General features: G+C 34.4%; 1 protein-coding gene across 9 annotated transcripts in view; it reads right to left on the bottom strand.

Moving 5' to 3' along the window:
* BLTP1 (bridge-like lipid transfer protein family member 1) overlaps positions 1-21,455 on the bottom strand; it is a 214,936-nt gene that overhangs the window by 22,323 nt on the left and 171,158 nt on the right. For 5 of the 9 annotated variants that reach the window (XM_053901272.1, XM_053901273.1, XM_053901270.1 and 2 more), the window contains 15 exons: positions 21,364-21,423; positions 19,309-19,535; positions 18,368-18,568; positions 18,044-18,174; positions 16,618-16,741; positions 14,096-14,205; positions 13,341-13,431; positions 12,687-12,749; positions 9,114-9,367; positions 8,333-8,548; positions 6,705-6,885; positions 5,887-6,088; positions 3,995-4,156; positions 3,352-3,491; positions 1,831-2,032 (listed from right to left, as the gene is read on the bottom strand). In XM_053901272.1, the coding sequence (XP_053757247.1) occupies positions 1,831-2,032; positions 3,352-3,491; positions 3,995-4,156; positions 5,887-6,088; positions 6,705-6,885; positions 8,333-8,548; positions 9,114-9,367; positions 12,687-12,749; positions 13,341-13,431; positions 14,096-14,205; positions 16,618-16,741; positions 18,044-18,174; positions 18,368-18,568; positions 19,309-19,535; positions 21,364-21,423 (2,364 nt within the window). The remainder of the gene's footprint in view (positions 1-1,830; positions 2,033-3,351; positions 3,492-3,994; positions 4,157-5,886; positions 6,089-6,704; positions 6,886-8,332; positions 8,549-9,113; positions 9,368-12,686; positions 12,750-13,340; positions 13,432-14,095; positions 14,206-16,617; positions 16,742-18,043; positions 18,175-18,367; positions 18,569-19,308; positions 19,536-21,363; positions 21,424-21,455) is intronic. The other 4 variants (XM_053901275.1, XM_053901274.1, XM_053901276.1 and 1 more) reach the window with 4 other exon arrangements.

Here is a 21,455-nt window from a genome sequence, read left to right on the forward strand (position 1 = left end):
AAAATCCCATTTTTAGTCCATCACATTAACCAATAATTAAAAATAAATTTAAAGTATAATGTTGGGAAGAATACAGTGAACTTGGTGTCTACACACACTGTGGTGAGGATGCATAAATCTTATATTTAAGATATATTTAAATCTTTTATATTGAAGATATATTTAAATCTTATGTTTAAAATATAAATCTTGGGGCGCCTGGGTGGCTCAGTCAGTTAAGCGTCTGACTTCAGCTCAGGTCATGATCTCACAGTTTGTGAGTTTGAGCCCTGCATTGGGCTTGGTGCTGACAGCTCGGAGCCTGAAGCCTGCTTCAGATTCTGTGTCTCCCTCTCTCTGTTCCTCCCCCGCTCACACTCTATCTCTCTCTCTCAAAAATAAAGATTAAAAAAATTTTTTTTAATAAAATAAAATATAAATCTTTATATTTAAGAAGAGAAAAACATATCAAAAGCTTTAAAAATGTCTACTCTCTTTCAGGAGTTACACTTTTAAGAATTTATCCTAAGGATGTTAACTTATATACAAAGATATTCATCTCAATATTACTTACAAAATAGAAAACAAAAAGCCCAGGGAGTCTCAAATATGTGATCAAAATGACGGAATATCATGCAATCATTAAAGTTATTTACATATGAATATTTAATAATTTGGGAAAATCTGTATTTTAAGTTTTTAAAAGATACATAGCAGAAGACTTCATATTTAAATTTCTCCTAGGAAGAAGACTATCTATAAAAATGCTGGAAAGTAAGTAGGAAGTGATAATACTGGTTATTTATTATAAAAGGATATTATTATCTTCATTTTTAGCACTCTTCTGTTTTCTGTATTCTTATAATGAACGAGTTAATTTCATAATCAAAAAATAGGTTTACAAAAATGGACACTACCAATCCAATATTTTGTTGACTGCAACACAATTCTAGCAGCAATATTTTGGAGCTAAGTATGACAGTGGGCAACCACATTAGCAAAAGTTATTTCTAAAATATTAACTTTTGTTTTCCTATTTTATGGTGAAACTTTCAAAGATTCACACAGCAACCAAATGCTTTGCCATTTCTCCAGTGTCTTTTGACATTGTCAAATATCCTCTGGGGGCAAAATCACCCCTGGTTATGAACCATTGTTTTAATGATAGTTCTCTTATTCATAAGTGTCCATTGCATTCATTGTAGTCTCTTAAGAATAAAATCTTTATGATTTGCATATGTGATGTATGATTTTTAGGGCAGAAATGACAGCTTTAATATATTAGTGAACAGTAAGTGTCTCACCAGGAAATCATAGGTTCTGTCTTAAAAACAAAACCTTTCATAAAGTGGACATTTGAGTCAGGCAACAAAATTTACCATTAAATGTGTGTGTGTGTGTGTGTGTGTGTGTGTGTGTGTGTGTATACACACTACCTCATACAATTTTATTTCACTGTGATCAATTCTTGCAAGATAACTACATCTCTTACTTTCCATTTGCAACACTGATTACTCTTAAATGTAAAAATAGAGCATAACATAAAACATTCAGAAGTACTTAGATGTATAATAACATGACAGTTATTTCATAGTGCTTGGAGTGTATACGTCCAAGCCAATCAAAAATGTTACTCAATTGTCATTCACTTGTACCAAAATATACTAAATATATTAGTACTAAATAGACTAAAAAACTTTGATCTCTGTATTTTTTCCGTATATACTCTAATTCTCAAATATTCTCCTTTTCCAAATTTATTTTTTAGAAATACATACTAATTACTAGTAAAATGTTTGTTTAAAAAGTAGAATTTGCTTTACACCAGTGGAATAAAGAGTGTTTCTATACCTGGTATTCCAGTTTTGCTTGAAGAGGTCTTTGTTCCACTCTGGGTAGTATTACCTCCAGGGGATAAAGTCTCTGTGGGATATGTGGTCCCTAAAGTCTCTAGTTCTCCTCGGTTGGAAGAAAACACCAAGTCCAGGGATGGCAGCTTCAGCATGCATTCTACTCTTGATACTGGTAAACAGCTAAACTTGATCTGTGAGGGCTAAAAGGCACAGAAAACCAAAAAGTTTCTAGGTACTAGAAAAGTTAAAACATTTCATACTGGATTCCAAATTTATATTTAATTTCCATTTCATTCCACATATACCAAACACAAAAGGATTTTGTGTTTAATGTCCTAGCCTTTATCAAACAGATACATGATATATTAACCAAAATGTATTAATAAAATGGCATTTAAAAAAATCTAAATATTTGAGGAGGTACCTCTGAGTGATACATATTTAGACATTTAGGTAATTCAAAACATTTAAAGGTGTCTGTGTTCATATTATACTTGTTCATAATTAAGTTTTTTAAAGGAAATAATTCCTCTTATACTAAAATTTTTAAAAAGCTGTTGTAGTAACAGAAGTTGTATAAACTCTCTAGCTGTCACCCGTTACATGTTTTCATCATATTTTCAAAAGACTAATGCAAAACTCCAGAAGATCAGACTGAAGCCCGTTTGGCCAAATTGCTGTTGTAGAAAATAGTTTGAACAGATGGCCATCAGTTTCTTTTATTCTTGAGATTATCAGGTTTTAATTGAAGGTTAACTAAATCCTGAAGTTTGGGGGCACCTGGGTGAGTCAGTCGATTAAGCGTCCGTCTCTTTGTTTCGGCTCAGGTCGGGATCTCATGGGTTTGTGGGTTTGAGCCCCACACTGGACTCTGCACAGACAGTGCAGAATGTGCTTGGGATTCTCTCTCTCCTTCTCTCTGCCCCTCTCCCCATTTGCTTGCCCTCTCCCTCTCTCAAAATAAATAAACTAAAAAAAAAAAAAAAAAAAAAAAATCCCGAGGTTTGGTTACAAGTGGTTTTCAAGTCCTCTTTAATAAATGGACTCAATCAGATACTAATATATACTCCCAAAGGCCTACTGATAAGACTGTATTTTATAATAAAATACTAAATAAAAATTCCATAACTTAGCAAAAATCTAACAAAGGTACTATTTTGTGACTTATATCTCAATTACACTTTATATTTGCCCCAAAAGGACCATAATGGCAAGAAATACAGGTGTCCTAACAAAAAAAGGAATAAAATGCTGTAAAAAAGGAGGTTTAATGTAAACATTTTTATTTTTGCCATAACAGTGTGAAATCTAAGATTTGATAGCCCAGCAGAAAAGTTAATACACATATAAAATTGTATATAAACTTCCCATATGTCAATCTCTAGGCCCTGATAGATATACTAAAGGTCCATGAACCAAGATTAAGGAAACTTTAAGGAAAATAATATTGGAAATATTCAAATAAACTTAAGAAAAACATTTTTCTTTAAAACAAAAAGGAATAAATGAAGTATATCACCTGAACTCGTACATAAACCACAACATCTACAGGGAAGGAAGAGTAAGCAGATGTTGAAGATGATACTAATGATGTTGTTGATTCTTCCATAGGATCAGGTATTTCAAAATGTCCCATATCTTCATCTTGTGAACTGACAGCTGTTAAAATATTTAGTTTTATTATTAGGGCAAGGGCAAACTATTTACTAAAAGATCTTTTCTCTTATGCTAGTACTGAGATCAGGGATATGAACACACAGAAACTTGCTTCTGTGGCCCATCATTCTACAAATGTTTCCCTATTCAAACCTCTTGCTTGTTTCTCCAAATTCCAATTCCTGTTATAACACTGTTCAGAGAAAATTAAGTATTTGCCCTCAAGAAGTTTCCAGTCCAAGAGAGAATCTAATGTAGGAATTAAGGATGTTAATTTTGTCATTAACTAGCTGTGGCCATGGGAAAATCATATAACCTCACCAAGACCTAATTTCTTTATTTGTAAATGAGGACTAGATGATTTCTCAAGTTCTTTTTCAGTTCTGTAATTCATGATCACTGAATAGAGTATATAATAATACATAATAGCACTAAAAATTCTTCTAAGTAATAGAATTTTTAAAATATAAGTGATTGAGAAGTAAATGTATAAGGAGAATACTTACTTGTATAATTCCTTTCAATCGGTGTGATTGGGATAGTTTCTAGAGCTTTTTCCAGAAAATCTAATAAGCAGGGACTAATAACCATTTCTTCTGGCAATGACTGAAGTGCTACCCAAGCGTACAGTTTGGCTGTTTTGACTCCTCCACTTCCTTTTCCTTTGGCTAGAACATTTACAAATGTGAGGTGAATTTAATAGTTCCCATAAAACATACAATAATTCTATGAGAAATTAGAACTACAGGACAGTTTCATCAGGTGAAGCACCTTATACATAAACCATACAAGAATGCAATAAAAATAGCAGATTGATAGAAATGATATATTAATATTAGGATATAAAGATAATTAATGATGCACATAATACCACAGTTACTCCTGCTTGCTCTAGGTCACAAATTTTGGTTCAATTTTTCAAGTTTATGCTTTGCTTAGTATTTCATTTAGCATTATTTTGTCCACTTAAGAAGATATAGAGAGTGTTGACTAACAATATTTTGTGGTAAGTGAAGAAAAATGTTGTTTTCAGGCTTTCCTATGTTCTTCTGTTTTTAGCTTATAGATACTTATAATGCTCCCCTACATGGACTGCCATCTCTTTCCTCCTACATAACAAATATTCTGTGTCAGCAGATGAGTATAATAGCTAACTAAGACTTAGTTAACTTTGGCTTAGGTTTCTACCCCCAACATACATCAATTTTGTAAACCTAGCAAAGCAGTTCAACTTCTGTGAACCTGAGCTTTCCTCATTTATAAAATGGGAATAATATTATTTGTCCTGCACTTAAATGGGCATAGATGTTCCCTGTCAATTGAAAAGGGATATAAAAAATATGATTATCATGACTACTGGCTATTTTAAAGGATTTATGTATCAAGTTCCATCTCTCAAACGAAACATCTTCAAATAATTGTCTGATATTCCTTTTTTTTTATTTTTTAATTTTAATTTTTGTTTTGGAAATTCTAATGTATATTTGAGGTATTCATGTGGTGTGATAGCCAGATTCCAAAATAGCTGCCGGTGGTTCTTGCCTCCTGGCATTCATGCCCTTGTGTAGTTCTCTCCCACAGTGAATAGGGCTGACCTGTATGATCAACAAGATATTGTGGAAGTGATGGTTTGTGACTTCTGAGGCTAGGCCATAAAAGGTATTGCATCTTCAGTCACGTTCTCTTCGAGGTCACTCCTTTTGAAGGAAGTTGGCTCCCTTGTTATGAGAACACTGAAGCAGCCCAGTGGACAGGCCCAAGTGGGGAGGTACGAAAGCACCAGCTTGCCTGCCATGTGAATGGGAAGTGATGGAAGCAGATTTTCCAGACCTAGTCAAGCATTCTGACGACTGCAGACTTAGCCAACACCTTGACTGCAATGTCACAAATGACTTTACCAGCCAAACTGCTGCTGAATTTCTGATCCACACAAACTGTGTTGGAGGTTAAAAGCCACCAGATTTGGGATCATTTATTATGCAAAAATAGATAATAAATGTGGTTAAGACCAATGTACTTTGTCTTAAATGTGTAAGTTTAATGTTTCCATCTAAATCATAAGCTCCCACATATTAACTGCAGAAAATTTTTTCTAAATACATTTTTGTGTGTGTGTGTGTGTGTGTGTGTGTGTGTGTGTGCGTGTATAAAAGTTAAACTATTTAGTATATTAAATTTTTTTTAACACTGATATTCTAAGGTAGTATCAATTTGAAAAATATCCAAAAGTAGTTAGGCCACATTTCCATATATGAATTTTATACAGTCGTTATTGGCAAATCTATGTCCTTTTTTCTTAAACATGTACACTTGAAAGAAATTCTCAATAGAGCAAATAGGTGATGATCAAAAAGTTACAAAAAAAAAACTAAAAATAAGGTATATTTTCCTGAAATACCTGAGGGAATAGGTGGGGGTTGGGGAGGAAGTAAGGTGTTAGTCTTGCTCTGGACAGTGCAGGGTAAAGGAGGAGAAGGAGGAGATGATGCACTATCTTTCATACCATACAGCTTGGACTCTTTAGAGAGTGTTCTTGGCAAGGAAGATCCTCTGGAGGCATTAGGTGAGTCAGTCTTTAGTGTCTTGGAATTGTAATGCAACTGTATGAAGACAGATAAACTTTCAAAATTAAAATAATCCAGATGAAGAAAACCAACAAATGTAGAAAAATGAGGAAGAAAGAACACCAATCCAGCAGTCAGAAGACCCATTTTACAAGTAAATGTTATGATGCTAGTAAGATTCTTAACTTTTTTTCATTTAAAATTTAAAAAGTCATCCCAGATAATAAATTCTTTTCTAGCTTAATGTGACAGCATTCTATAATTCTAGAATCTAAAAAATAGATGTTTAATTAAGTTGGACTTGGAAAGGTTCAGTAAAGGTTTATACAATATTCACTGTATAAAAAAGTAACTTTTTACTGCCAAAATTTAATGGAAAAGATATATAAAAGAAGTGGCAACCTATAATTTAGATGTTCTTATGTTCAGAATATAGCTGCATCGAGAAAAATGAAGTTTCATGTTAATATACTCGGTAAAGGAAGAATGTGTATGATAGAAAATGAACACCACTAAGAATAAGCTAACCCTAGACAGATAGAAATTACATATTAATATTAATATAATTAACATTAATAAATGATATATTAATATTAGAATATAAAGATAATTAATGATGCATATAATACAACCTAGACTTTTAGGTTTTTACCTTTACATCAACTCCAGGAATGTAAAATACTGTTGTTTCTAAGTCACTAGGTTTTGTCTGTAGAGATGATGGCACTTTCTTGCCAGTCATTAAATGGGTAGTAGAAGCATAATTAGTTTGAAACTTCTTCTTTTTTGAAGGAGAATCTTGATCTAAGCTCCTGGAACTTCTATCATAACTCCTATAAACAGAAAAATATTTTATCTTTTTTAAAAAGGACATTTATCTCCTTTTGTTTAAAATCAAACTTTTATTTATACAGTAAGTGGAATGTAATCCTTCATTAATAAAGTTGAAAAAGTAAAGCTTATTAGCATCTCTAGCTAAACTGGTTAATGCCTTGCATGGATGATGTTTATGTTGTATTTTCCATAACTACATAGGGGAGTTATCTTTATTCTTTCCTGAGGCCGCAATTGTTTCACATGAACATAGCAGGCTGAGGCAAATGAAATTGCCCTTTACGTAGGTAAAAACAGCTGAATATCGGCAATTTATTATAACAAATTAACATTCTTATCATTACTACTACATTTGTAGGAATTCAATTGTGTAAGTGCCTTTTCATCTTCTCATTTTATTCATTTTATAAAACCCTCCTTAGACAAATAGACCATTAAAAAAATTTTTTTTTTTTAACGTAATCTCTACACCCAATGTGGGGCTCAAATTCACAATGCCAAGATCAAGAGTTGCATGCCCTAATGACTGAGCCAGCCGGGTGCCCCTAAAAATCTTTTATTATGAAAAATTCAAAAAGTAAACAGAATGGTACAGTGAACCCCTAAGGCTCCAGCTTCAACAACTGTCAGCATTCTGCCCTTTTTTAAAAATCTACATTTCTACCTCCTCCCCATCCCTTCAATTGTTATTTTCTTCAGTTTTTATTTATTTTTTAAGAAAGAGAGAGAGTGAGGGAGAGTACAAGCAGGGGAGAGGGGCAGAGGGCGAGAAAGAGAGAATCTTAAGCAGGCTCCATGTCCAGTGCAGAGCCCGACATGGGGCTTGATTTCACGACTCTTGAGATCATGACCTGAGCCAAAGTCAAGAGCTGGATGTTCAACTGACTGAGCCAGCCAGGTGCGTGCCTCTTTAGCTCCTTTTTAGATTAGGTCAAAGAAAAGCAAAGGAAAAAATTCAAGAAAAAATAATCTAATCTTAAGCCTATTTATACCACCATTTTTTTAATGATGGAAACAAATGGTAAAGCTGCAGTTATATCCTAAACGACAGTCCAGTATACTGAGGCCTCTGTGCCACTGTTTCCCAATCTTTATCTCTATTTGAATTCATCAAAATTCTGAATAACCAAGATATCTCAGTGTACTGCACTTGTCTTTATAATAGAAATGTGCACAATACAAGAATTCCAAAGATACAATTCTTTTAGTTAAATTGCTAGAATCTAAATCTGACATCCATTTCCAGTTGCCAGAAAATTTTATACACTTGTTTAAAGAAATAGTATATTATACAAATAACCACTCAAACTTTGCAGGTATGATTAAATCCACTCTTTAAATCTGCATTTTGGGACATGGGTGGAAAGTTTGTTGTAATTCAGTGATATATAAATAGTATTTCTAACAAATGAAATTACACGTACCGTTTTCTGACCAATTTCTTACCTTCTCAAACTTATATCGTCATGTTCTTGTAGAAGGGTAGTTGGGTGTAGCACACATTTTCCACTATCAATTTCAACACGTATATCAAGTTCAAAGTCAATATTTCTCTCTGTAGCTGTGCCACTAAGACTTCGGTTGACTGGAGCTGTGGGCCAGCGTTCTGTAAATAGTTGATGAACAGCGGCGAAACCTGTTGCCTTTTTACGGGATGTATGTCTAGAGAAAGAAAACTGATCATTACACTGTATTAAATCGAAAAAATTTTCAACAAACTATTTTCCAATATCTTACGTGAGCAACAGTCTGTAAATAAATTTTACTATTTTATAAATTCATACATACAACTCAACTAGTTCATACTATTGAAGATTTTCCTAAGTTTGATGGAGTCACATTTTATTCAGCAACGACGCACTCAGTAACTATCATGTGCTGAGCAACATGCTAGGTGCTGATGACACAGACAGCATCACTGCTATTAAGGTGTCTAAATATTGGTGTATGAAATATAGTCTACATTTTCAAGGAGATTTCGTATTTGAAAATTGTAAAATGTTACTTTCCTGATTTTATTAAAAGACTGAAGAATAGGGAAAGAAAAAATTATGCCACATGGAGCTAAATTACATTAGTAAGCCACAGATATGTCTCTTAGTCTCACTCTGGCGAGGCAAATTAAGATTTTTTTCTATAAAAGTTAATAGTTACACATAATGCTTTAAAGATCAGTTCTAAACTCTGAAATACTGCATAAGCATCTCAAAACAAAAAGGCTACTTACGAGGGTTTCCTGTAAATATAAAACCTTTCCCTCTCATGATCTTCATCCTTTTCATCCTTCTCAGAATCTTCACTAGTGGAAGACAAACTGTCATCCCGTCGGCCCTCTTCAGGTTGGAAAGGAATGCCTGTTGAAAAGCCTCCTGGAGTTTTGGAAGAGCTGAACACAGAATATGATCCTTCACTGTTTGATGAGTAATGGGAGGGACCTTCAATGGTTACTGACAAAAGGTCCAGTTCTGTCTCCTCTGGAAACTGATTGTAAAAAGAGAAAACATGAAATCAGGTTCATTTTATGTATCTTTTCTTAATTAAAAAAAGAGAAAGAGAAAGAACATGTTTAAACGTTTAAAATTCCCTCAGACTTGAATTTCCTCACTCTGAACTGAAAGAAAGGTCAGATTTATGAACATGAAATAGCACACCAAGGAGGGAAGCAGGAAAGTCACATGACTGACAGAGTGAAATTTACTTTACAGAAGCCTCTATCATCCTGTTAATTAGTACATGTTGTGTAATTGTTTAAGTTAAACATGCTATGGGGACAAAGCAAATAATGTGATCAACTGTAAATCAGAAGGGCAAGAGAGCAATTAGTGACAGAAGAGCATGCAGTGTCAGTACAGAAAGTACCTCATGCTTCTAGATGCTTTTTGTAGATATATACTTTTTTGCATTAAAGCAAATTTTTTTTTTTACTTTTTATTTTATTATTTTTTTTATTCTCAAGTTAGTTAATATACAGTGTAATCTTGGCTTCAGGAATAGAACCCCGTGACTCATCTCTTATATATGACACCCAGTGCTCATCCCAAAGAGTGCCCTTCCTTAATGCTCGTCACCCATTTAACCCACCCCCATCAACCCTCAGTTTGTTCTTTGTATTTAAGAGTCTCTTACGTGGATATATTTTTTTAACGTTTATTTATTTTTGAGAGAGAGAGAAAAAGTGTGAGTTCGGGAGGGGCAGAGAGACAGGGGCACAGAGGATCTGAAGTGGGCTCTCTGGTGACAGCAGAGAGCCCAATGCAGGGCTTGAACCCATGAACCATGAGATCATGACCTGAGCTGAAGCTGGACACTTAACCAACTGAGCCACCCATGTGCCCCCGCTTTTTTTAGGTGTATTTTATTTATTTTTATTTATTTTTTAATTTTTTTTTTTTTTTTTGGAGAGACAGAGACAGAGACAGAGACAGAGACAGAGACAGAGTGTGAGCAGGGAAGGGGCAGAGAGAGGGGGAGACACAGAATCCAAAGCAGGCTCCAGGCTCCAAGCTGTCAGCACAGAGCCAGATGTGGGGCTCGAACCCACAAACTGTGAGATCATGACCTGAGCTGAAGAAACAAGTTCCTAATTGATTAAAGACAGATGTGCAAATAGTTATGTAATTAAGATATCAAACTCAAGAATATTATTTTTTAAGATGAATAGTTTATTATAAACACTGTGTCACTGAGGATTCACCAGGAGGCCACTGTCTTTAAGGTCAAAAAAAATAAAAACAAAAAAACAACAACAAAAAAACTTCCTATGATCTAATTTGTATTCCCTGTTTTGAGAGTTGCTTAAATATCTCTTGAAAATGTGAAAAGCCTTTGTAAAGTGTAACGTGCAAAGGAATGAAATCTATTGATTCTAGTATTAGATACAACAAAATTAGATACATAAAAATAGACTATTATAATCAAAATTTCAAATATGCAGAGTCCAGCTTTTCCTCACTTTTTATAATATACATGTTATTTAGTAAATACGTAAGGTTTTATTTATCAGAACATATTCAATTTTTAAAAGTGTAGTATGAGTTTGTGTAAATATCCCTTTGTCTTATATTTATTTTATATTTAGCCATGCCTTAATCTATTTTGTAATTTATGATTTTTATATATTACTTTTTACAAATAGCATACATTACTATTTAAAAATAGGATTTGAACCAATTCAAATATTAATGCCCTTAAGAACCACTTAATCATTTCACAATATAAACATATATCAAATCATTAGTTGTATGTCTGATACTAATGTTACATGTCAATTATATTTCAACTAAAAAAAGAAAGTTAGATGGGGAAAAATCAATTAGTAGAATCACTCAGTTCAATTCTGTAAATAACTTACTTCCAAGTTCATTTGTAGAAAAAAAATGTTTATCAAGCTCACTATAATCTAATAGTTCTAAAACAAAATTCAGTTTGACTAAATTCAGTGTAACTATAGGATATATACTGAGACTATAACTTAAAAGGGTGGGGAAAGGGAAACAAAATACATGTCAAATTAAGGTAACTTGACAGAAAATTCTTAGACAAGGATTTATATACCTAGTATACAGCTATATTTTTATAAATTATTTTTTTTAATATTTATTTATTTTGAGACAGAGAGCAGAAGCAGAGAAGGGGCAGAGAGAAGGGGGAACAGAGGATCTGAATTGGGCTCTGTGCTGACAGCAGAGAACCTGATGCGGGGCTTGAACCCATGAACTGTCAGATCATGACCTGAGCTGAAGTTGGACACTCAACTGAGTGAGCCACCCAGGCACCCCTACAGATATATTTTTAAAATTCAGTTTACTTTCATGACTTATATTTAGGGAAAATATATGGTTCATAAAAATGTTAATTCAACTTATAAATGATTGTGTAGCACATTTTCCACAGTTTTGTACATGAGACTAATTTTTATTTGTATTTTTAAATGTTTATTTTGAGAGAGAGTGTGTGGAGGGGAGGGGAGAGAGGGAGAAGGAGAGGGGGAGAGGGAGAGAGGGAGAGAAGGAAAGAGGGGGAGAAGGAGAGAGGAAAAGAAGGAGAGAGGGAGAGAGGGAGAGAAGGAGAGAGGGAGAGAGAGAGGGAGAGAGAGAGAGAGTGAGAGAGTGAGAGAGTGAGAGAGTGAGAGAGTGAAAGAGTGAGAGAGAGAGAGAGAGAGAGAGAGGAAGAGAATCCCAAGCAGGCTCCATGCTGTCAGTGCAGAGCCTGACACAGGGCTTGATCTCACAAGCCATGAGATCATGACCTGAGCCGAAATCAAGAGTTGGATGCTTAACCAACTGAGCCACCCAGGCGCCCCAAACATGAGAGTATTTTTTAAATGGATTGCTTTTATACATGTATGCTTTTTTATACCAGTGACTCCAAAGAAATAACATTCAAGGATTAATTTGTTTTTCTGAGAGAAGTTTAATTCTAGTTTCAATTAGTTAACAAAATTTTTTTAAAGAAAAGATTCATTTTGTAGTTGAATGCAGGGAAAAGAGATGCACTTAGGGATTAGCAAATAACTAATAAATAGCAGTTTTTGATTTATGATTTGGTCAATTTGGTAAGCTGATTTAGTCTTTAATTTTGGAGATTCAATAATACTGTACAAAGTATAGAAATAAAATGTATTTGTGCAAGAGCTTGTAAGACATACATGGTGAAAAAGAATTCAAACAATCTTAAAGCTTTATGTAAAATATTTTTGAGGCCTGAGTTTAGTACAAAATGAGAGAAAGACAATGTGAAAGCAGATTTGAGGGTGGTTAATTAGTTTTAAAGCAAAATTTATGTTGTTCTTAATAAGTACCTGAAAATACCCTTCCCCAGGAGAGCTGGATTGTGGTGTACTTCCCCATATTGTTTTTTTCAACTTAATTAAAATAATAAGAAAATATATAAAAACTCGTGAAAAATAAACAATGGTTTAATAGTAAACAAATCTTCAAAAACAAACATAAAGTTAACATAAAGTTTAACATACATAAAATTAAATGTAACTTTTAAGCTGACCTTTTCTGACTTCTGGTTTCTACCATTATCACTATACATTCTGAACCAAAATACATAATAAAATACATAAATACATAAAGTATAAACATTCTGCATTTACACTTGTGTAAAAGACCTAATGCGGATTCATACTTGAAAGGAAAATTACTCAACAAAATCCTTCTACCTAAGAACAAGCAGTAGAGTCTTTATTCTTGGTGCAAAACACTAGTCTTGCACTAGGACATACAACTAATGATGTCAGACATACAACACTTGCAGCATGGCTCTCAAATGATGGCACAGAGGCAGTGTCCTGCTGTTTGGTAATTTTTAGATACTTCAATCATCACAATCCACACTTTCATTGTAGGTAGGAATTAGTATTTTGAAATTGTGTAACTACTATAATTTTGTAATTAATAAAAATTATTTTGCACTGTGTATCTTGAACCAATAGTATCTCTCTTACTGTATCTTGGATATTGAAAGTTACTCTGGGTCCAGGAGATGCTGCATCTACACGGATTTCAGGGAGCTCCTCAGTTTCTCCTATTCGAGAACTGTAAGGAAAATATAAAGTTACAAAACATTAGTATTCTTTTAAAAAAGCCCCTGGACTTTACAGAAGTCTCACAAATGACATTAACATTCTAAAGATTTCTAAATATTTACCTTATCCAAGGGTTAAATTTTTGGTATTCCATTTCTTAACCTGTAGCATACTATTAAAAAAGCACTGAAGGTTTTGATTAACATGAGATTTTCTGAAACTAAACCATGTAAAAATTTATACTTCTTACTTCAAGTGCTCATTTATTAGTAAGACAGTATTTTTCTTTAATATGTAAAATTTCCATTTCTTCCTATGCTAAATGTGTATGTAATCACACCTTATCTAAAAGTGACAAACTTATAGCAGCAGCTAATAATATGCAAATACTCATTTCTTTGAGTAGTCTGTAAGTTTACATATAAACTTGTCTAAATAGCAATGTACTTCTTTACTGAAAAGCACACAATGATTGTGGTATAAATATGATAGAGGAATTCTTCAAACTTTTTAGTTTGACAGTATCCATTATTACCAGTATTTGACTAATGAGGTTTATTTCTGCTCCCTTAATTATGTAATTTCCCCAATTAGAACACAATAAATAAGTAGTGGACATTTGTAAAGGAGTCAGCAATTTTGTTATTTGTTTCAATGGTTGAAATATATATTACCTTGCCCTTTCCATTCGTTTAAGAGGTGGTCTTCCAGAAGCAGAAATGCTTTTTGAACGGCTGTAACTTGGTTTGTAACCCAAACCCCATTTATCCTTTAGGGAAGCAGCCTAATGAAATGGGAGAAGAGTGACTTTAAACAACTGATGGTGTTGTAATATCTGACTACAGATAAAATATTATTCTATTCAACAAATTAGTCTGTTTTTCCCCCAGGTCAATAACATGTCACTTTATTTTTACTTTTTATTAGAGAGTGAGAGAGAGGTAGAGAGAGTACACATGCACATGAGCAGGGGAGGGCCCTAGGGAGAGGGAGAATCTTAAGCAGGGTCCAGACCCAGCACAGCCCATGTGAGGCTGGATGTGGGGTTTGATCTCCCAACAGTGAGATCATGACCTGGAGTCAGATGCTCAACCAACTTGAGCCACTGAGGTGCCCTGATAATGTGTTACTTTAAATTTGACTTTAAATGTCACTTAACAGTATATAGGTGGATCAAAGTAGAGCAGGACCTAATGTCATTTAGGAGGAGTGTACAGTGAAAATATGAGTCACCAGCTGGCCTGCAAGAGAAAAGAGAAAGATTGGGAGCAGGGGTGAGGGGTACAGAAATAAGGTGAGAAGAAAGAAACGATTAAAAAGTAAAGAACAGCAAAAGAAAATGAGAATTAAAAAGACAGATTCTGGGAGAAAGCTAGGTTGGGGGTGGAAGAGAAAGAGAGATTAAGGGAAAGCAGGAGGGAGAGAGGGAAAGGCTGGGTTTGAGGGCCATCAATCATCTCAAGTACTACCCAAAGGCGCTCCTGTGACAGAACTCCATTATAGGATAGGATAGGATAGGATAGGATAGGATAGGATAGGATAGGATAGGAGAGAAGGGAGGAAGAAGGGGAAGGGGAAGGGGAAGGGGAAGGGGAAGGGGAAGGGGAAGGGGAAGGGGAAGGGAAAGGGAAAGGGAAAGGGAAAGGGAAAGGGAAAGGGAAAGGGAAGGGAAGGGAAGGGAAGAGAAGGGAAGGGAAGGGAAGGAAAGGAAAGGAAAGGAAAGGAAAGGAAAGGAAAGGAAAGGAAAGGAAAGGAAAGGAAAGGAAAGGAAAAAGGAAAGGGAAGGGTGACTTCAACACTCTATTGGTTTCCAAATCCCTCTTCTCCAAATCTGTATCTAGTTGGGAACTAGATATTGAAAAGACTCAAATACAATGGAAATGTGGAATGCAAGAGGACTGAAGGGGAATTGAGGGGGAAATGACAAATGAGGTAAATGTTAAGAATGCTGATACAATTTTGGTAATTTCCCTAATCCTCTCTACCTAGTTTTATCAACAGTCAATTACCAAGTATAAACTACCTCATAAACAGTATGAAAACAGTATTTTAATTCTATTATATGATTGTTAGGTATATGGTAGGAAAAATTTTAAACACAGATTTATGCATTAGAAGTCATAACTATCCATTTGTTATTATCAGAAGCCAGTGATGAATAACTCAGATTGGATTTTATTTTCAGTTTAAATAAATAATTTATAACAGTATTCAAACTAGGGTATCTGGGAGTTTGGGATGATCAAGGAAATAAAGTTCAAGTCAATGAACCCTGGATCTCTACAACCTTTCTCCACTTCCTCTGGCCCTAGCAACTCTGACTTAATGTTTTTTATGTACTGGGGTGTGACCCAAAAACCTTATGCTGGTAAAAAAAAAAAAAAAAAAAAATAGAGGGTTCTGCTGATTATTAAAAAAAGAAAGGTTAAGAATCTATTTTTTTTTAAAGTACTTTTTCCACTAACAAGACCACCTCAACCCAAAGCAACTTACATCTATTTGAATACATTTTAGAATTATTTTCTACTGTATGTTTATAGTATATCTATCTACATATTTATTTTACTTGTTCAGCAACTGGACTAAATCCCAAAAAAATGTGGTGGGAAGTGGGGTCAAAGGTAAATAACTTGTTCTTTAAGAGACTCAGATTCTAGTACGGACAACTAAACGAACGAAGGGAAAAGAATGAAGTGCTGCGAGTACATAGTGGCTTAGAGGTAAAGTCAGCTGCAGAAAATGGGAGAGGAATAAAATGGACATCTCAAAAGACTAACATTTTGAGTTGAAGACTAAAAAGAAAGTATGATTTCATGAAAGGTGGACAAAACGTGGTGGCTAAGGACACAGAATGTAGAGTCCCACTATTTAGGTTTAAATCTTGGCTCCACTGAGATTAATGGCTGTATAACCTTGGTCAAATTACCTGACCTCTGTCTGTTTCCTCATTTTTAAAATGAGGAAAATAATACAGGCTACCTCATACAGCTGTTGTACAGATTTAGTGGGTTGTTAAATATAAAGTGCTTTAAATAACGTCTAGTACATAGTAGATATGAGACATACAAATCAAATGGTATTATCACTAGCAATGGAGGAAGAAAGAGAACATAAGTATCCTTACAAAGTTTCATAAACTAAAAAATAAAAGAATGGTCTACTTTAATAATAAAACTCTTCTTAAATGTTTACTCACTCGCATACTAGACCTCCGTAATTTTTTACGAACGTCTCTTCGAATATCATTCACAGCAACAGATTCTAATTGTTGATAACGTTGAATTTCCTGGTTTATGGTTCCCTCACTTGCACCTAATTTTCTGGATGCAAAACAAATACTGCAATTAGTGTAAAGTAGTAACAAAGTAAGATTGATTTTTACTTGCTCCTTTTTAATTCTTTCACTTCTCAGAATATCGAAGATTATATATGGACAGACCAAAACCCTCCATAAAGTTAATAAAAAAAACTCTAACATTTTAGGAAATGGCTCTTTCCCACTTCTGCATTAAGAGAATCTTTGATAATCTCATGAAAGTTATGGACCCACTCTACAGAAGAATGTATGTAAAATTCTACATATATTTAAGCCTCAAGTAAGATTTTAGGGAAGTATAGTTTCCTTCAAGTCATTTTTAACCCCTAAGAGCAAAACTCAAACTGTAATGTAAGTCAACAGGAAAATGTGAATCGTTATATCATAATTAATTCAATGAATAGTTTTTAGGTAATACCTAAACAATATGAGACAAATATATGCATTTTGTCTGATGCATTTATTTGTCTAAATGCATATATTTGTCTAAAGTCCTCAAATGCAAAAAACACAGGCATAGGTGTACGAAGATTAGAAAAGATAAAGTGTGAATATCACCTCCTGGGAAAACAAAAATGTCAGTTTGATAGGAAGGATATTTAGTCTTCTAGAGCAAGTTATTTACTCAGTACTATGTATCAGGCAACTAATAAAGAAAAAAAATTACCACCACCCACTCCTCTCTCTCTATTCACCCTATATCCACCCTAGTTCTAGAGAACCGCTAGTACAGGCAGGAAAAAAAAAAAAAAAAAAAAGCATGAACTTTGAATTCAGACACACCCAAGTTCAAATTTCAATTCTTTAAACTCTCTGAGCCAGTTTTCTCACCTATAAAGTTTGGATAATGCCATCTAGCCACACAGAAATCCTGTGAGGATTACATTGAAATAACATGTCAATTCACAATAGGTACTTAATAAATGCTAAATTTGTTTCCTCCCTTAAAAATTTATATTCCAGAAATACCAACGTTAGCAAAAGACTAGTGCATATGTTAATATGCACATGTGAAAATATGTATAAGTGTGTATACACATGTAGAGATACATATATGGAATATAAAGTCAGTCATAAACTGCCCAGAAATGGGGAGTTGTGATGAGCGCCAGACTAGGACTTCACGCTTAACTTCATCACTAATGAATGTATGGTTTCATGCAAGTTACCAAACTCTTCTGGACCTTGGTGGTCTCATTTATAAATTAAAGGGGTTGTACTGCCCCAAGTCCAGTCTTTTCCACACTGAAAATTCTATGATTCTACTATTAAAAATATTCTGTTACATTAAAAATCATACACATACTTAAGATCATCTATTACTTTGGCCTGTTCATTCAGTTCTCTGATATCCACTATACGCTTCATGATTTTTCTTCCTCTAAGTTCTCCTGGCTGGCTGCATGATGCTCCTGGTCTTCGATAATCTACAGCTTCCTGAAAAATCAAAACATGTCTGTCAATACCACCCTCAGGTCACATAGCTAATCTATACTATCACAAAAATGACACCTTAAATCAAAGGAAGCATGCAAGAATCAAAGCCATCTATATCAAGTACGATGATTAGAATTCTCCAGTGATTCAAATCCCTTCATTTTCACAAGGAATCTATTTAGTGGCTACCTACGTTTCCCCATGAGTGAGCTCTGCATGCTTTCAAATGGGACTGGCTAGACTGAGGGGAGCCCCACATCTCTGGGTCACACAGATACTCTGCAGGAACAGAATAGCGCTGATTTGGGGGCGTCAGGCCTAGCAGGTGATTTACAAGTCGCTGCCCAAAGGTGAGCTTGTGGCCATCTCCACTTACTGAACTTCCATCTGAACTCTAAATGATAAACAGTAACATTAATTTTTTAAAAATTTCTTCCCAAGAACAAGACTATTTCAGGAAACAAGAGTTAAAGGATATTTTGTTTTAAAAAGTTTTAAGTCAGTACCAGAATGAAAGTAGTGAGTAACTTGATTTTTAACTACCAAATAATTTATACTATAAAATGTATAGACGGAAATACATCTTTTTAAGTGTATACTTCATTTTGTGTGCATGCACTTTGCTTTGAGATCCATTTTTTAGCATCTTTCTTTCTTGAGATATAATCCACGTGCCATAAAATTTACCCACTTAAAATGTACAATTCAGTGGTTTTTAGTATATTCACAAAGTTGTACAACCATCATCATAATCTGTTTAGAACATTTTCACCATCTCCCAAATGAAACCTCAAAAGTAACAGCAGTCTCTCTCCCCATCTAAACCTCCCCGACTCTCTCAGCCCTCAGCAGCCACTAATCTACTTTCTGTCTCTACAGGTTTGCTTGCACTTTGCTTTTAATGTTAGTACATTACCTTTAAGTTAAGGCACAAGTTTGTTGACAGTCATTATGAAAACTATCAATTAAAAGACAATATTATAAAAGCAAAAACCAGCATTACAAAATGCAGACACATGGAATTCCATTCTCTTCCTTTACACTTAGCAACTACAATAAATAACATTGAGTTAATCAAATCCCTATTTCAGGGTAAAGGCCAGTCTAGAAAAGTCTAACAGTAAGTTTACTTACAGTATGGATAGTGGGAGACATAGTATCAACTTCATCCTCATCGGACAGATCAGCTATATTCACTGAATTGAGATCAGCAATATCATCTATGTCCTCCTCTCCTGTCAGTGTCGTAAGGGTATTGCCCAGAGCATTAAGCCTTTTGCCAATGTTAGGATCCATGTGGACATCAATCCCACACATTTTCCATAATACATTGAGCGTCCATGTTCCAGCACTACTACTTTCTGTTTAAATGAAGAAGTGGCATTTTGTTAAGTCTTGAGTATAAACGTTTAAATAATCCTATATTTAAGGAATAAAATGGATGATAGCCTTGTGTAACAACTAACATCTCTCACAGCTAGGTCTCTCAGAAACATCAGACTGTGGGATTGACTTCCCTTTGCAAAGTGTGCATCTCTTGTTTCCTCTGTGCAGCACCCTTCTTTCTCCTGTGAACTATAGATTCCCTCTTCTCCCCACCCCCAAGCTGATCTACCTTTCTATGGTTGTAGTGGGAATTGCCACAATCCTCACTCATTAGCCAGAATTAGATAATTAGGCCAAGTAAGAGTCAAAGCTGGAAAACTAAAATCCCTTCCCTAGACTTCAAAACCAGTGGTCCCTTTCTAGTGATTGAGGTTGGAGAGATGAGGCTCATGAGCTGTTGGCAGCCGTGTTTCCTGCCATGTGTAAGGAGGAGGTCAGCACTATGAAGAAAATGAAGCAGCCAGGGAGGAGCAAAGAAGAGTCCTAGTGGGAATTGAAATCTTGGTTCCTGTAGTTCCTGAGGGCTCCTTGAATTGAGCTGGTTCCTTACCTTCACTGAGATAGCCATTCCTAAGTTTAATTGTGATCCGTATATATCCTTTTAATAAATCCCTTTTGGTTAAGCTAGTTTGAGTGGGTTGCTGTCACTTATAAACCTGAGTTCTGAAAAAGACTTTTATGTGACCTTTCTCCAAATAAGTATGTTTACCTCAGTCATCACCCTTTCCTTCTAACATTACTCCTGGAAATTTCTTAACTTTTTCAGTTCTCTGTCAGTGGGACTAGTGGCCTTACTACTTTCTGAGACAATTTACTTAGGATGAGTACCAACGCTAGGCTTGGGGGAAGATAAAGGGAATAGTAAGGAGAGAAAGGAAATCTGCTAACTTTAATCAGCTTCTACTCCCACTGACATTTTAAGAGCCCTTAAATAAATATCTCCCTTTAGCTTACCGTAACTTAGTTATAAGTAAAATAAATAAAAATTTACGCCATGAAATCATCTTAGTCAAGACAGGTTATAACTTTAGAGTTATCTCCTAACTTATTTCCTAAGATACTTTTTCTCTCTAATCCTTTAAAGGTTCTGCTTTCTTGCTCAAGGGAGAAAAAAAAAATTCAATGGCTCTCCCTTTGTCCACCAAATTAAGTCCAGACTCCTTAATTTTTTTCCAATATTATTTTTCACACAATTCTGTTCCACCCAGTTTGGACAATTCTAACTAGACACTGTTTTCACAGCATGACTAATATTCTGTCTGCCTGAATTTTCTAATCCATGCCTTCCAGTTATTGCTTAAGAAATAATTTTATCTGTCAAGTCCCTGTTCACGTTTGTTAAAATATTAAAAGAAGCTTTTTCTGATTCCAGTATCCTTACAAATTTGAAATTTTTCTCTCTCTTCAACAAATTTCAGTGGCAACTGGAATTTTATATTTTATTGAACTTATCACTTATTATAGCTTAATTATGCTGCAGAGCCTTAACTATATCAGAATTTATACAGAGTAGAAAGTATATCCTATCCATCTTTGTCTTTCCCAAAACTTTTTGCCATATATTTTATACACAGCAAGTGTCTAATAAATAATTGTTAAATAAATAAAAATATGCTAATATTACAAAAATAATTTTAAAAAATCAGGGAACATCAGAATTAGTTTAAATAAAAAATTCTTACTGTTAACATAAAGGCTATAAATATACATATATAGATATGTATATATATGTATAAAAACGCAGAATTCTACCTCATATATGTAAGAAGAAAAAAGAAAAAGTTATACCAATTGTGAACCTACCAGCAGCTGCTTGTCCTGTAGTCCTAGAACATACTTCATAGGTGCCATCTGGAACTACACCTGCACAAAAAACCACCCCCCAAAATAGTTTT

This window comes from Panthera pardus, unplaced genomic scaffold (assembly GCF_024362965.1).
Source record: "Panthera pardus isolate Hobbes unplaced genomic scaffold, ASM2436296v1 HiC_scaffold_13, whole genome shotgun sequence".
In the NCBI taxonomy this organism is placed as follows: domain Eukaryota; kingdom Metazoa; phylum Chordata; class Mammalia; order Carnivora; family Felidae; genus Panthera; species Panthera pardus.